At 38.1% G+C, this 16,686-nt stretch overlaps 1 protein-coding gene across 2 annotated transcripts in view; it reads left to right on the top strand.

Moving 5' to 3' along the window:
- Ask1 (apoptotic signal-regulating kinase 1) overlaps window positions 1-16,686 on the top strand; it is a 109,115-nt gene continuing 92,429 nt past the window's right edge. For both annotated transcript variants that reach the window (XM_071593152.1, XM_071593151.1), the window contains exons 1-6: window positions 1-97; window positions 410-507; window positions 773-975; window positions 7,129-7,323; window positions 11,279-11,451; window positions 15,502-15,670. In XM_071593152.1, the coding sequence (XP_071449253.1) occupies window positions 480-507; window positions 773-975; window positions 7,129-7,323; window positions 11,279-11,451; window positions 15,502-15,670 (768 nt within the window). In that variant the 5' untranslated portion in view covers window positions 1-97; window positions 410-479. The remainder of the gene's footprint in view (window positions 98-409; window positions 508-772; window positions 976-7,128; window positions 7,324-11,278; window positions 11,452-15,501; window positions 15,671-16,686) is intronic.

Genomic DNA, 16,686 nt, shown 5'->3' with positions numbered 1-16,686 from the left:
TGTGAATGTTGTGAAGTTCCGAGACTACAGTGTATTATCAAACACTTTAGTAGATTGTAATGGGAACTGTCATATGTCAATGATGTGATTATAGAATGTAAGTTACATCATAACCTTTGAATTATGATAGTTTACTTTTTTTGGCTAATCGTTCTAATGATCCTTCGAATTTAATAATGTGCGTTACAACATCATTATCTGTTTTCACCCGTTATATATAAATCATTAAACACTCTTCCAAATGACAGACATTTCACAACACCTTTACCGACAACCAAAAAAATGCTTAACTTTAATGGTAGTAAGAATACTTAAAATAATATAAATATATAATACACATTAATAGAATCTCAATAATTTTAATTCTTTGCTGTGATCTTTGTTACTCATTCTTCCTTACCCTTTTAAGGCTCCGTTTGGTACATTATCACTCACGGGTTCCTGTTACATTAAATATTTGAGCTGGCTACAGAGGAAAAATGCCTACAACGGAATCCGATATTCCAGGTCTGTGAAAATCTTTTGTGGCGAAGCATATATTTCTATTTATCATTATCACAATTTTATAGGAAATACTTATTTTTCTTTCCTTTGTTGTAAAAGTTTGATGCTTCTCGTTCTGAAACTACAGTGTAAACATTACAGTGTGTAATGTTATTTCAGTTTAAACATTATTTTCAATTATAAAAATGCTACATATTATGTAGTTTAACGCTAGCATATCAAAACAAGTGTCATTTAATTAATGAACGTCACTATTTCTCTTCACTAGAGTACAGAAGTGTCACGGACAGTATTGGTAGTCAGAGTGACATCTCTGTGGGATGCGGTGCTATAGGCAGTGTAAGAACAAGAATGGATGTGGTTTGTGTTTTGGACCTTCATCAAGCTGAACATCTTTGTGAGAGAAAGAAAGCCTTAGACGAAGTGAAGCAGGCATGTGCTCTCGTAAACGCTAATTGTCACCACATTCAAGTAAGTAAAAGGCTCCGTTATTGCATAACTGTCAAGTGTTCCTCTCGATAAAAGATAGAGGACTAGGGGTTATAGATATTATAAACATAAATTCGAATTAAACACAATTTATAATGAATTTTCGTGAGTATATTGGTAAAAAACATTTTTACGCAGTAAAAATTCCATCGGCAGGTTTCAATTCCAAATCAAAACTAGTGTGTGTTTTGATGGTATTAGTAATGTTTATTAGTACATATATTATAACTATAATATGGACGTAATATCACACAGGACCCAAAATTGTTGTCAGTCAAAGTGATGCATGAAAAGCAATATCAAACAAGTTAACAAATAACCCTTTCAGTGCTTGTGTGTTTTGGGCACTTTACTCATACCACTGAAATGTTATTAAAATAGAAGAATGAAATGTGGCATTTGATATAACTAGGATCTAATATTATACTTTTATTACTGTGTATGTTAACTTCTGATAAAAAATGTATAACTCAACACAGTAATCCACCCAAAGGTCGGTTTGGTAGGTGATGGCAGAGTTCACCCAGTACTAAGCCCAACGGCGTGTGGAATTCACACAGCAGGATAGGGGGGGCAGTTCCTTTCCCTGTGCCGGTTATGGCTTCCCAGGAAAATATGGTACCCGTAAAATCACATAGCTTGGATGGAGCTTTAGGTGCCCAGAGAGGCTTGTGTGGAAATCGAACCCATGTCCTCCGGTCAGTAGTTCAATGCTCTACCCTTGGACTACCGTGCCCCACTAAAAAATGTATAGCCTATCAATATCTTGGATTCTACACCAATTCTGCAAAACCACATTTTTAATTTAAAAATATTGGCATAAATAATGAGTGCTAAAATGAGGTTTAGATTTTCAGGTAATATTTGAAACAGTTGACCAGCTTTTAAAAAACATCTCCAACCGGTTCTTCGAGCAATGTACGAGGGCAGTCCTAGAAGTACCCAACCCAGTATAAAAAACAATAATTTTGGAACAAAATGTATTTATTTTTCAACATAATCTCCTTTCAGCTCTATACACTTTTCCCAGCAATGTTCAATAAGTTCGATGCCCTTTTTATAATACGAACTGAGTCTTGCTCCTCAAAATAGCCATTAACTGCCGACATCACTTATTCACGGTTGGAAAATCTTTGACCACCGAGCCATTGTTTCCAGTTTTCGGACGGAAAATAATCCATGGGGGCTATATCTGGTGAATAGGGTGCATGAGGTAGCAATTCAAACTTTCATGAATTCATGAATGTTGGCCATTGCAATGACGGATTTGTGAGCTGGTGCATTGTCTTGATGAAACGACACTTTCTTCTAAGGCAAATGCGGCCGCTTTTGCTTTATTTCTTTGCTCAAACATGGCAAAAAGTTTGCATAATACTCGCCGTTGATAGCGTTTCCTCTTTTAAGATAGTCAATGAAAATTATTCCACGTGCATCCCAGATGAAATGGTCTTCACCTTCTTTGGAAACCCTTGTGAATCCACTGTTTTGATTGTTCTTTTTGTTACAGGTGTGAAGTAATGGACCCATATTTCATACATGGTTATGAAACGGCACAGAAAATCTGCTTTTTTGCCGTGAAACTTTGCTAAACACTCAATTGAAACATCTTTACGACACTGGTTTTGCTCGAGTGTGAGCAAATGCAGCACCCATCTTGCACACAGCTTTCCAAATTTTCAGTTGACATACGATATACTGCACTTTTTGAAATGCCTACTGTATCTCCTAGCTCGTGCACTTTCAATCAACGATCATCCAGTATCATTTTGTGGATTTTCTTCACCGTTTCTGGAGTCATTGCCTCATTTGGTCGACCAATGCGATGCTTGTCTTGACAACTCGTACGGTCTCGTTTAAACTCTGCTATGCAATATTTTACTGTTGTAAACGAAGGAGCAGACTCACCCAGAGTAGAATCCATTTCACCTTTTATATTGGTTGGGATAAGGTCTTTCAAATAGAAGTATTGTATCACGTAATGATGACCAATTTTCTCCATTTTCACAAATTCACGGAAAAAGTTCACTGTTGATGGCTGCCAAACAAATACTAAACAAAGTGATGCCTTCAAAGTTGAAACATATGTTTTATAGGTTGCTTACTTTCTAATACAGTGATATATTTCAAACAACTACCGCCATCTCTAGGTCAGGCCGGGTACTTCTGGGCCTTCCCATGTAGGTATTTACATGTGCCATCAGTAATTTATTGTACTTATTATATTTCATCTAAGTATAAGAATCATAAAGTATCGGTTGCAAATATATGAATTATAGGGAAATAAAAATAGTGTATAGGCCACGTATAAATGTTTGTCTTCTTATAAACCATAAATGAATGTACATAACATTATTTATAGGAGTTTTTTTTACTTATCCATTGAATATTCAAATATTTACAAAAATACGTATCTGGGTTACAAAGATGTAATTATAATTTTGCAAAAATGTAATTAATAATAAAATGTAGGCATGATTTTGTCATTGGGATTCTACTGGTTTAGGTAGGTTTTGGATGGATACGCCCTTGCTACTGTGCAACTATTCTTTAACTTGCCTCTCCTAATAAATAACATCCTGGCATCAAACACTATATTAAGTCCCTCCTCAATTACTTCCTGCATTCCGTCCAACTCTGCATCACCACCCGTGCCACCTTGCAATTTATTTTCCTTTCTGCCTGCTTCACCTTGTCCATTCTTCTCCACATCCATATTTCAAAAGCCTCCAATCTAAGTCTCTATCATCCTGCTCCAATGACTATGATTCCGCACCATACAAAACCACACTCCATAACAAAGTTTCACTGTTCCACCTTTTCTTTTTTATGACTCCTATTTTAATATATATAACTTAGCTTTTCTCATTCTCAAAACTGTATAACCATGGTTTTTTTTAAATTTATTCTCATTCCATCATCCACATTTGATATACTTGCCAGTACGTTCAGCCATGTTTGCAGCCTCTCTGCTGGCCTGGAAGCTAAATCTAGATGATCAGCCAACCTTATGGATTTTATTAATTCCTCACCTTCTTGTATTCCTTTCTCCAAGTCTTCTCTTGCTTTGTTTAACTCTTTCCATGCATGTACGTTGAAAAGCAAGGGTTAAAAATGGGCACATCTTGTGTTAACCTGCTTCCTACAGCTCTCCAACCCGACTCTCCATGCGTCACTCGCACCATTGCAGTCTGTGACTTACAAAGGTTGTGGGTGAGTCTCCTATCCCACCAAACTACTCCTATTTCCTGCAGCAAATTCATTATTTCTACCCAATTCACTCTGTCAAACATCTTCCAAAATCTACCAAACAGGTAAATACGTTCTTAAATATGTTCTTCTCAATTAGTGATCACATCACTGCAATGAAATCATGTGTGCCTCTTCCCTTCCTGGACCCTAACACTTCATCCTCCAAGTATTAATCATTTGCCCTTCCCTCTAGTCTTTTGTTGATGATCCTGAGAACCACTTCAGCTGCGTGTGTAGTCAAACTTATTGTCCTGTAGTCCTCACATGATGTAGCCTTTACCTTTTTTGGAACAGAAACTAACACTGATCTTACCAAGTCTTCTGGCCAAATTTCTTTCTCATAGATGCTATGATGCAGTCCATATAGACCCTTCCTCCCTCATTTTCCTAAACCTTTTAGTAGTTCCGTAGGAATAATGTCTACCCCGACGGCCTTATTTAATTTCATCTCCCTTAATGCCCTTTCTAGCTCATCATCGATTATGCCTGGACCTAAGCTGTCCTCATCTACGTCATAATCTCTTTCCATGTGTAAACTTGCTGGCCTAAAGTTAATACCACACAGTTCTATATATATTCCTTCCATCCTTCTAAGATCTTCTTGTAATATTTTTCCTGACTTACCTTTGATTGATATCTCAGATTTTTCCTTCTTACTACCTAACAGTGTTTTAACTTTCCATAACAGTGCATCGATTTCACCATTCATCTGTAAACTCTCCATATTCTCACGCTGCATCTTCCACCATGCTTGTTTCTCTCTATTAGTTTCATGCCTCAAATAATTATTTAACTCTTGACGCTTCCTTTTACCTAATCTGTGTTTACATTCTTCCTCTTCCTGCTGCCAGCTATCTTTTCCATCTTCTCATCTGTAATCCAAGTTTTCTAGTTTTATTCTTATTTACTGTTACCATTTTTTGTTATAAGCTTTCCATATCCCTTTTTTGGTATGTTTTCATTTCTTTGCTTTCACCCCATGCTCAATTCTTGTTCCTAAGCCGTAGTCTCCCGAATCTCACTACCACCTCTTCCTCACCTACCGAAGCATTCCAATCTCTTTTCACTATCAAATATTCACATCCAGGAATACCAGGAATTTCCCTTCAGCAATCATGTCCCCCAACTGATCCTAAACTCGATTGACTCTTTCCTCGTTTGGATTGGTTGGCGACATTTAGACCTGGATGATGACAATGTTCATTGGTTCAGCTTTTACTTCTACCAATAATATTCGATCAGTTGCTTGCTTTACTACGTTTTCTACACCTCTTGCACCTTTTTATTCAAAATTATTGCCACCCCTCACTGGCTCTGGTCCCCTTCGCTGTATATTATTCTATAGCTATCACTCCAGTAATCCACGCTATTCCTCCATCGCCTCTCCCATAGTCCTAAAATATCTGTATTTCCTCTTTGCATCTCTTGCTTTATATTTTCTAATTTTCCTGCCATCAACATCGTCCTAACATTTTAAGTCCCTATTCTAACTAGTTATGTCCTCTTTGGTCTTCTGTGTTGCTGCTGTTCCTTTCTCTTTGCAAGGATATCATAAGATGACGACTCTAGAAGCTCTGCCTCTCCCACTGCCAATTGGGCTGAGTCCTATAGTTGCTAGGACTCAATATCTCTAAAGTGCCCATCCTCTGAGGGAATGTTTTCTACCATGCTCTAATCATGCTGGCCTGATGCCTGTACAGTAGAGTTCTTCTTTATATGCCTTCCATCTCTCTTTGAATTTTTCTGTTTCTCCTAATATTTATTCTGACTTATCTTTGATTGTTCGCCACAATTTTCCCTTTTTACTTCCTGACAGTGCATTCAACTATCCTCATTTGTTATTTCATCTCTCTCTTTATAGTTTATAATTTTTCTGTCTTCAACTTTCAAGCCTTACCTCTCCTGCCGCTGGGTATGACACACAGCTGATGCGTAAAAAAGTAGGAAACAATGGTGTGAAAAGGGGAATTAATTTCTTCATAAACCTATTTGGTCTCTTCCTAATTAACGCCTAAGGTTGTCAAGAGGTGACCTTGGTGAGGGAAAAACTTCCCCATTAACCACTTAACCTAACCAGTGCGACTGTGCCTGTATTTGTAAGTTCCCAAATTTGGTCCCTGGCAATGGGATTAATTCCTTTTAGTGAATCTGTTCGGCAAACATGCCCCCTGTGTAAATATGAATGTTTTGCTATAATTTGAATAAGTGTTTGATCACTTGTGAGGGATTACCATTCCCCGTATATCACCACACCAATCTCAATACTCCCCTCCTTTTTTTACTTGTACAGTGTTATAAAAAACCCTCTACGGTTTAAGGATAAAACCATAAACACAGTAATTAACCTGAAGGTCGGTTTGGTTGGTGATGGTAAAGTTCACACAGTACTAAGCTCGACGGTGGGTGAAATTCACAGAGCAGGGTGGGGGGGCCAGTTCCTTTCCCTGTACCGGTTATGGTTTCCCAGGGAGATCTGGTACCTGGAAATCACATAGATTAGGTGGAGCAGCAAGAATTGCCCTGAGACTTGCCTGGGAATCGAACCTGGGACCCTCCAGTCAGCAGTCAAATGCTCTACCCACTGCACTACTGCGATCCACTATTTTTAAGGATATATTTTTTAAGGGCCTAAGAATATATTATTTAATGTAGTCAGTCTAAAAAGAGGCCAAAAGAAGCTCAATTTATCCTTACCGTGAACCCCTTGGAAATATATATGTATTCTTTCTACCATGCAGGGTTTGGTTTTGTGTAGCTACCCTGGTGGAGGCATTTTGTAGTTTGCTATGGGGTTTCCTAAAAGGAGGTCTTTAGATGTGATTGTGTGTCTTATTTCGAAGATGTGTGTTTTTCATGAAAATTCTCACAAATGTGCTTGTATTTCAGTTTGAGAAATTGGATTTTGGAGAAACCAACGTGCTGGACACATTTTACAATGCAGATGTTGCCGTGGTGGATTTGTCCATTCAGTTACAGCAGAGTGCACTGTTGTACCATCTTGGGGTGCGAGAAAGTTTTGGGATGAAGGAAAACATTTTGCTCTATCATGATTGTGACTCAGAAGCAACACTTCGTGTCAAGGTAAGCACCTGCTTTATGAAAGAATTAATAAATGTGTGGATTAGTATCGCATAATTTTTGTAAAAATCTAAATAAATATTAACCAGGAAGATATTCTCTCTGGAATTTGTACTGGCATACTAGTTTTTTTTATGCTTTGGTCATTTCATTGTCGTGTAATTTATTTGAATTTTATGTCAGTTCACCCCTTGTGTATGATTTCTTTATGAGTAGCTTTATTTTATTGAATGTTAAAAACATCATTGTTTTGCAGAGTAAATACTGTGGGTGGTTTCACATTGCCTTCCTCAAATGTCTTTATAATTTAACATGATCGCTCAATGGTTGGCCCTCAGTGGTCAGAGGCCTTTGCAGTTACCTCACAGAGTAACAGATGCTGCTATTACCTGAACTGTCTGCCTTTTTACCTTTTGGAGAGTAATGATAATTAATGATTGTGACTTCCACTGTAGTATTTTTACTCTCACAACCGGGGTTTCAACACTTTGTGTCATCTTCAGGTGAAAATTACATGCCTGTTGGCCAATATATACTCTTAGATGATGAGAGGAATGAGGGAGGAGGAGGAGGGTTGAGGGGGTAGGGATTTTTTAGTGGGTGGGAAGTGACGACTGATTGGCCAGGTGAAAGAGCCAAAAGTGTGGGGTGCACAAAGGCCAAGTGGGGGAGGGTGGGGGAAAGGAAAGCACTGCATATGATGGTCTACATTGTGACAATTAATGATTGCTGGTATCTCACAAAACCGCCGGTCTACCGGTCTCCACACAATGTTGATGGTCGAGTGATCAAAGAGTATGTGTTTTGCGACATAATAACTGATGACATCGCCCATGCCCCGAAACGACAGAAATTCATATACAGCTCACTTATTCAGTGAAACAGAAACACTGTTTACACCCAATACACACGGCCTTCCTTTGATCCTTCCTGCCTAAGCGGGTGGTTGGTCTTTGTGGTTCTGAGTGCTTGGCTGAGAGGTGGGTGCGGGGAAAGGGAGGTTGAATCTTCAATTATCTCCACAGAAAATGGAAGATGGTAGGCGTTGTGTGTCCTTGTGATGCACTTAAGGGGGATGGAAAACAATGGAGAGTGAGAGGAAAACACTTGTTCTTTAACTAGGGCTCCTTTGTCCATTGTATGAAGCACTATTTCAAGGGCTTCAAACATTACCAGTCGCCTTCCTTCTTCAATGCGGAGGAGCTGGGAGAGAAGTTGCTGTCGAGCTAATTCCCTAGCAAATGTTTAGCAAATATTGGTTGTTTTCTTCCTTTCTCTTAGCATATCTAATGCTCTTTTATCCTGGTCTCAATGCTTCTTCCAGTCGTGCATATACCAGAAGTATGAAATGAGGATTTTTTTCCAAAGAAGAAAGAAGAATGATAAAAAGAGCTTTATTCAAAGTGTGCTCCATTGCTATTTGGACATTTTTCCCATGTTTTGGGCAAATAGTAGATATCACACCGGTAAAAATCTTTCCCTTTTTCCACGAACCATTCAACGAGCTTTGCTACTCAGCAAGTGCGCGACCCATCGATGGGAACAAGTGATAATGGGAAGGAGCCATGCCTGGTGAGTAAGCTGCAAGCCAGTGGAAATTCCCAGCTCATTACATCCAATGTGCTGTGAACTGGTTTTGCCTTATGTGATGGAGGATTGTCATGAAGAAAAACGACCTTGTGTTGCCTCCTTTAGTATTCTGGTCTTTTTCAAGCAGCATTCAAATCGAACAATTGTTAGTGGCTTCTTTCAGCATTAACCATTTCAATAGACTTTAACGGCTCATATTAGACTACACCCTTTTGGTCCTACCAAATATTGCGGATCGTCTTTCCGCCGAAGCGATTCGGTCTTGCAATACGATGCAAAAATGCCTTCCTTTTATATTGTGCAAGCAGAATTTCACAAGTGTTTTTGGACCTCTCCATCTTCCTGTCGTTCAACTCATGTGGTACCCACCTGCTAGTCTTCTTAATCTTTCCCATCTCTCGTAGGCGATTAGAATCAGCTTGTTGGCTAACCCTTAATTGCTCTGCGAGTTGTTTTTGTGAATCATCTTTGTCCTGTAATGGTCGAATTCTTTATCTTCATACCTTTTTTTGGTGGTTTTCCGTGTCCCTTGTCTGCAACATCGACGTCACAACTTTTGAAACGCCTAAACCATCGTTCACACATATCTTGCATGTTCACCACAAGCTTCTCTGAGTGATCACTATGTGATTCAGCAGCAGTTTTCTTTAAATGAAAACAAAAAATTCATGCTGTCCGTGAATGCTTTTTGTTTGGTATAAATTTGACGTATGGAGCAGAGCAACACAACTTTAAGCAAGCGCTATTTCAATTTATCACTCATGTGCGTCTGACACTTGTTGATGGCACAACAAAATGGCATAAGTATCAAATCTTTATACCACAAACTACATTGATGCACCATCTTTGGTCTGGAATTCACATTTCGTACTTGTATTTCACCTTTGCCGATATACCGTGGGGGTATAATTGCGGTAATTTTACAAATGTGTTTCCCCAAGAACATATCCTTAGTTATTGTTACAACTAGTGTTTAAATGGTTCCGCATCTGTTATTTTGGTTTCCAGTACAATATGCTTTTGGGTTTCGAGTTTCTGTCTCTAAAAATTAATTGAAACACATTAATTCAAATTTAATTCTAGCTCTCAAATCTTGAATTGAGATCATAAGGAAATCATACTCTGTCCTCATGACTGGATATTTCCCTATGTATTACTCTGTCGTCTGCAAATAGATGAAGCAACTGGCAACCTGAGACAATATCAATAACGTAGAAAAGGAACAATAGCAAACCAATCGCACCTTTGTACAACACTCAATGTGATGCTTACTGTGCCTAAAGATACTCCATCAATTGCGACCCTTTGCTTGCCGTCTGATAAGAATTTATATGTATATTTTACATATTTTTCAATCCCATTGCTTCCCAACTTCTGGAGCTACTTCTTAAAAGGAGCTCCAGAATTAGGAGAATAGAAATATGCATCTACATGTTTATAATACCCTGATAACTGCCTCAAGGGCGTGTGGTGGGGGGTGTTAGATCAATGCCTGTAAAGGAAAATAAAACCACTTGCATAATCAACAGATTCATGTGAAGTTACCCCCACTGAGGCATATATATATTTATGCTAACTCCATTTTTATTTACATGCATGCAAGTACATATTCCATCAACAAATGTAAATATACACTTACACCTACGAATACACCTTATTCCTACGAGCGTTTAATTTTTTCTTCACTTGTAAATCAAATCTCTGTCGCCCTTTTCGACCCCTCTGAGTCACCTCAGTCACTTAGTCGATAAGGGCAATCTGCTCCGATAATATTACACCCCTGCAATTCTATCCCTTCCAGTAATGGTATGGTAAATTGCTTAACTGACCACAATATGATGATGCAAAAGTTTTTTCCCCTGCCATAAGCCCTTGCGGCAGCTTGCGGGGTATTATGTAGATGTAGAAGTAAGCTATTATGAATTTATCCTTATTGAACAATTAGCATTGTATTACAAAGCACCAAATTTAGGGGCGGTTGTGTATTCAAATTTTGAAAGTGGAATTAATAATGCTCTCTATTTGTCTTCTCATTTGGAAGACTGTCTCAAAGTATTACATATTTTGATATTCAGCATTTGATTAAAAAATAAATTTTTGTTCAAGAAACTTCCCTTAGTTTGAATCAGTTGTGATAAATGGACTAATATTTCTTCCTTAGCATGATCAAGGTAACAGAATTAATGGAAAATTGCATAAAATAACAACATGCTCAGAAGGAAATACCCACTCAGTACAAATTTTGGGTGCTTGCATCTTTGCTCTACCTTCTGCAACATTATGTGATTCACCAGAAACAATTTATGTTTGAACGAGCAGAACACCCACTGTTGACTGATCAATCATTTATTTCTTCCGAACATTGCAGCTCTCTTGCGGCTCCTATACATTTGTGTCCTACCGAGTGATGGAGTGTGGCACTTGCGTGAGCACGGCGCCAAGGGTGGTGCCCACTGAGGAGGGGAGACCAGTGAATCCAAACAAGCAGCACCTGACCCTTCAGCTCAAAAAATTACTCCAGGATGTTGAGGTGCAGTCCAAGTAAGTGGGATGAGGGGATAGGGGTAACTGGGTAGGGGGACTGAAAAGAAAAGGCATCCTCCATTGTGTTGGCCCTTACAATGTCTCCCCGACGTTGTATTCAGGGATACAAAATAGAGTGGAACTGAGAGGGAAATGTTATCTCCGGTGTAGTTCAGGGGAATTGATTTTATTATGAAGCTTCACTGTGAAAAACACAAACTACATTGAAACCTCATAATACGAGTTTAATCTGTTCCACGATCTTTATCGTAATGCAAAGCACTCGGTCAGTGAAACAACCTTTGGTTTGTAAATTTACGTAAAATATGAGAGCGCGTTCCATGTCAAAAAAAATTAATTATGCACAAGGTTTATTCAAAGAACATTATGTATAAATTGTTTACGATTGTGGATAACGTTCACCTTTTCTTCTGTCATGGAATGAAGTGACCGGTAATGCAAACTCAAATTGTGAAAGCAAAAAAGAATCAAAATTAATTGGTAATTGTTTATGGTACTTACCTAATTCCTTTGTACTAGAAAGCTGTTTAGAGACATTTGTTCTTGCAAACGCTTCAACATTCAGTAAAAATGCCACTCAAAATGATTGTTCAATGAATTTATAGCGCACATCGCTACTGTCTGATTGGAGCAATGCCTCCTACTCATGATACGATGCAAAAGTTTCCTGTGACCTCAAAAATGTTATTTAGCCTGCTGTTTTGGAGTTAAAACTTCTTGAAGGTTCTTGAGAATTTCCGAATGGTAAACGAGCGGGGTTTTAATTTTCAAATTGCTGCTAGCATTTGTGCAAAATAGCAGCATGAGACAGCCTCTCATTGGCTTTTGGCTGGGCAATGTAATCTCTTCTGCTGTTACGTGCATAAATATAGGTTCGCTTTGGTGTCTTCTTCCCAATGAGAACCATCTCGTCGCAATTAAAAATGTGTTGTGTCAGGAAACCCTCAGAATCTACAACCTTTTTGACATCTCCGATGAAGGTCTCTGCTGCCTTTGACTAAGAGCTTGCTGCTTGAAGATGCCTCACAATGCCATGGATGATGGTTCTTCTTGAGTTAATTTCTTGAGTCATGCATGACTCGCCTTAAGTACTTGTTAGGCCATTGATGCTCCTTACATTTTACTAACGGGGTTGGTGAAAATCACTTTCCATTTCTCACATATTACGTATATTTTCGTTAATAGTGTCAAATTGCAATTGCATTTTGTTTATGCTTATGAGAGGCAATCTGTCAACATCATTGAAATAACGTAACAGTTGCGTAGATGCTCTTATCACTCTATTTGAACCATCTATCTCCTTAGTCTTGTCCGTGTTCTTGAAGAAAAGTCCAATCATTGATGTCGAGTGGTTGTTGATGTGCGTATTAGGTCAGCCACACTCACACCTTGTTCCCTATTTTCAGTGATTTTACTTTTCATTTCTATTGTTATTTTTGTTCTCTTATGGCTTTCTTCAGATAGAATTTTCTTTACGGTCATTTTTAAAACTATGTACAAAATACTATTAAACTTTGCACAAATAAAATCGCTAATAATACTACCTTGATCAAAAAGTTCCCGGAATAACCACCGTGTGGCGCTCCCATCGTTCCGATTTGAGTTCTGTTTTTTTTGTTAAATTGGTACATCTGTTGTTGATATTCCCTTTAAATCTTAGTGTCATAACTTGACATTTGCAAAAGTTACGGTCGGTTTTCGGTATGTCCATCAGTGCTTCCTGCGATTTTTCCATTACTTCCTCTCGGCTGCTAAAACGCGTTCCCCGTAATGGTTTTTTAACTCGATTGAACAGAAAGAAGTCACAGGGAGCCAAATCAGGTGAATTCGGTGGCTGTTGGATGGTATTTGTTGCATTTTTCGTCAAAAAATTACGAATAATGATAGCACTGTGCGACGGTGCGTTATCATGGTGCAAAATCCACGAGTTTTCTGCCCACATTTCTTGTCTCTTTCGGCGAATTGCTTCACGCAAACGTCTCATAACGCCCAAATAATACTCTTTGTTTACTGTCTGGCCTTCTGGCAAAAATTCATGATGCACTACACCGTTGTAATCCATGAAAACCGTCAGCATTGCCTTCTTTTTTGACTGAAAATGACGTGGTTTTTTTGGTCTCGGCTCATTTGGTGAACGCCATTCACTTGCCTGATGTCTGGATTGCGTTTCGTACTCATAAACCCACGTCTCGTCTCCAGTAATGATCCTTTTGATGAATGTGGGATCGGATTCAGCCTCGCAAATCATGTCTTTTGCGACGTCAACACGGTCTCTTTTTTGCATGAAATTGAGGTCTTTTGGCACCAACTTTGCTGCTACACGACGGAAACCCAAATCATTAACCACAATGTCTTGGGCGGATCCATAGGCAATGTTCAAGTCCTCCGCTATTTCTCTGATGGTTAATTTGCGGTTATTGACCAACATTTCTTTTACTTTATCAATTTTTTCACCGACTTTCGATGTCGATGGTCTGCCACTGCGTTCATCATCTTCGATTGACTCACGACCACTTCTGAACCGCTCGTGCCACTGGTAAACGACCGATTTTTTTAGAGAATCGTTGCCGAAACACTTTTCCAACATTTCCAACGTCCGTGCGCCACTAAATCCGTTTTTTACGCAAAATTTAATACAAGTTCGTTGTTGCAAATTTAAATCCATTTCTGAAATTGTAAAAAATCGCCAACACACACAGAGATAGATGTACTCTTGGCTACGTAACTTTTGCAAATGTCAAGTTATGACACTAAGATTTAAAGGGAATATCAACAACAGATGTACCAATTTAACAAAAAAAACAGAACTCAAATCGGAACGATGGGAGCGCCACACGGTGGTTATTCCGGGAACTTTTTGATCAAGGTAGTATGTTTGAACACAAGTTTCGAAAAATATGTGGTCACTGGTACCGCTAAGGTGCTAGTGGAATGAGTGTTAGAAGCAAGCTGCAGTAGCAGGCCTGCAAGGAATCGAGGAATTCCCCTCTTCACTCGTAATGCAAAAAGTGGCACGGTAAGCGACGGGACTAATTATTTCGCTCACCATGCAAATCATTCGCTGTGCGAGGTGCTCAGTAAGCAAGGTTCCATTGTACTGTTTATTTCATGTTCAGTTTTAACATCCAATGGTGCATAAGATTGTGCTGCTTCTAAATGATAGCAAAAGGTTAGGAGATATGTGAGCTACTAAAGAAGCCTCGGGAAACCATTTTACAATATTAATACTGTTATGCTTTATCTAGATCAATTAGTTGCCAAGTAAAGTTGGTTTTTAGAGGCAAGAAAGTACAAGTTTTGGAGAAAATTAATGCAATTATGTGTTACATTACATCATAGATCTCAACTATGATTGGTAATACAAAAATGATAACCTTTAAAGCTGTATATGAGATGGTCAACCATCTGCTGCCAATCAACATGATTTTTCTGTGTGAATAATGAGTGTGGAACACTGATTTTGCCATTTATTTATTTATTTATTTCCTTTTGCTTGCCTGTATCTTTGAAAATTCAAGGCTCGGGAAAGATGGTGCTTTTCTCTACAGTGTTTGTTTCTGAAAATTTAAACCCATTCCACTCTGGGATGGGAGAGACATCTCAAAGTGAGAACTTTGCACTGTTGCCATAGTATGCAGTTCTTGTTTAATTATCATCTAAGGGAGGCAATAGTGGGTTTATAGAATGTTTAATCATTCCCTTATGAATTATTTGCTGTCTCAATTGTTTCCCATTCAAGTGGCTTGAAGATATAATTAAAACTTTCCAAAATAATTTATTTAATTATATTTTATGTCACTAAACATGTTCCACCTTTGGAATAGGATGGTATTTTTCATTGCCTTGCTCTGATTAACTTGGAAAAACTAAAATTTTTACTACAATTCGATGAATTAAGGAAAACATTTTTTTAAATGGTTTTGTCATTCAAGTATTATTTTAATAAGTGCATAACCTAATAGAATGAAATCTCATGTTTTCATAACATTTAGTTGATCATGTTTAAATGTGTAAGATATGTTCAAACTTTTCCATTGTAATCTCAAGAGCCCACATGAAGGAGAAGTTCCTATCAGACCTCCGCAAGGCAAGGGAAATGTATTCTGGTGAAGAACTGGCAAACGTCTTGCACAATATGAGAAAGCGGCTGGATGATCCAAATGTACTGTCTGGTGATGTCGTGCTCAATGTCTTAATATCATTTCGAGAGATACAAGTAAGTACAGAATACCAGTTGCAGCTGTGCTGCAGAAACATTTTTACAAAGATCTTAGCATGAGCATGGTCATATTAAGTTGCTGGTTAAGTTTGGGCTTAGAAAATAATTAAATATATTTCTAATGGTCATCGCATCAATTGAGTAAACCTTAACTTCTCAAACTATTTGCTCTGTTGTTAATCTACCATTCATCAATATTCGAGAGACAATTTTTAGATAGAATAATTATTAGTGAATTGTTAAATGTATTTACTTATGACATTTCTTGTAAATATGCGGAGAAGGTTAAAATTTCCATGCAGTTGCATGTGAAGTAAATCTGAAGAATGATAAGTGAAGTTCATAATTCTTAACCTGTGAACCATCTCCTGTGAAAAAAATATCTTTGGATTGTGAAGGGCTTATCCATGAAGGGTTTTCCTGCTGTCAATAATAAATTGATGGTGATTGAGTTTCTACATTTAGAGGCATTGGACAGATGACTATGCGATATGACTTGATCAGAAATTCAGAGGCCTAAGTTCCAATCCTTGTTAGGTCAGAGGTTTTCCCTCATGATAACTTCTTCATAATTTGAGAAGTTTTAATAAGCCCTTAAGCACATTACCCTGGGGGCTTTTTTTTATTATGATACCAGTTCATAATGATAAAGTTGGCAAGCCATAAGTGAAGATGTTGATAAAATGAGGGCTAGTTATCATCATTAACTTATGGCATGGCAGGATGAAAGTGAAAATATTAACTAGTACACTATGGGATGAATGCACCTTATTGTGGAATAAATTACATGTTTGCATTGCAGTCCGCACTGCAGACATTACATTTCATTAGAATGTTAATGCAATGCACTGTATGGTTGATGAGCCCAAAGTAAAATTGCTTTCAATGGTAGAAGTGTCGCGGGGGTAATTTTGGCCATTTTTGGAATTCATCTCCGATCCCGCACCTAACTCATAAAAATATTTGATATTTCAGTTCTGTTAATAATTTGTAGTCCTCAATCCACGTTAAAG

The sequence above is a fragment of the Hetaerina americana genome, unplaced genomic scaffold, assembly GCF_022747635.1.
Source record: "Hetaerina americana unplaced genomic scaffold, ioHetAmer1.1.p SCAF_52, whole genome shotgun sequence".
NCBI lineage: Eukaryota > Metazoa > Arthropoda > Insecta > Odonata > Calopterygidae > Hetaerina > Hetaerina americana.
This window is presented reverse-complemented; position numbering and strand designations above follow the sequence as displayed.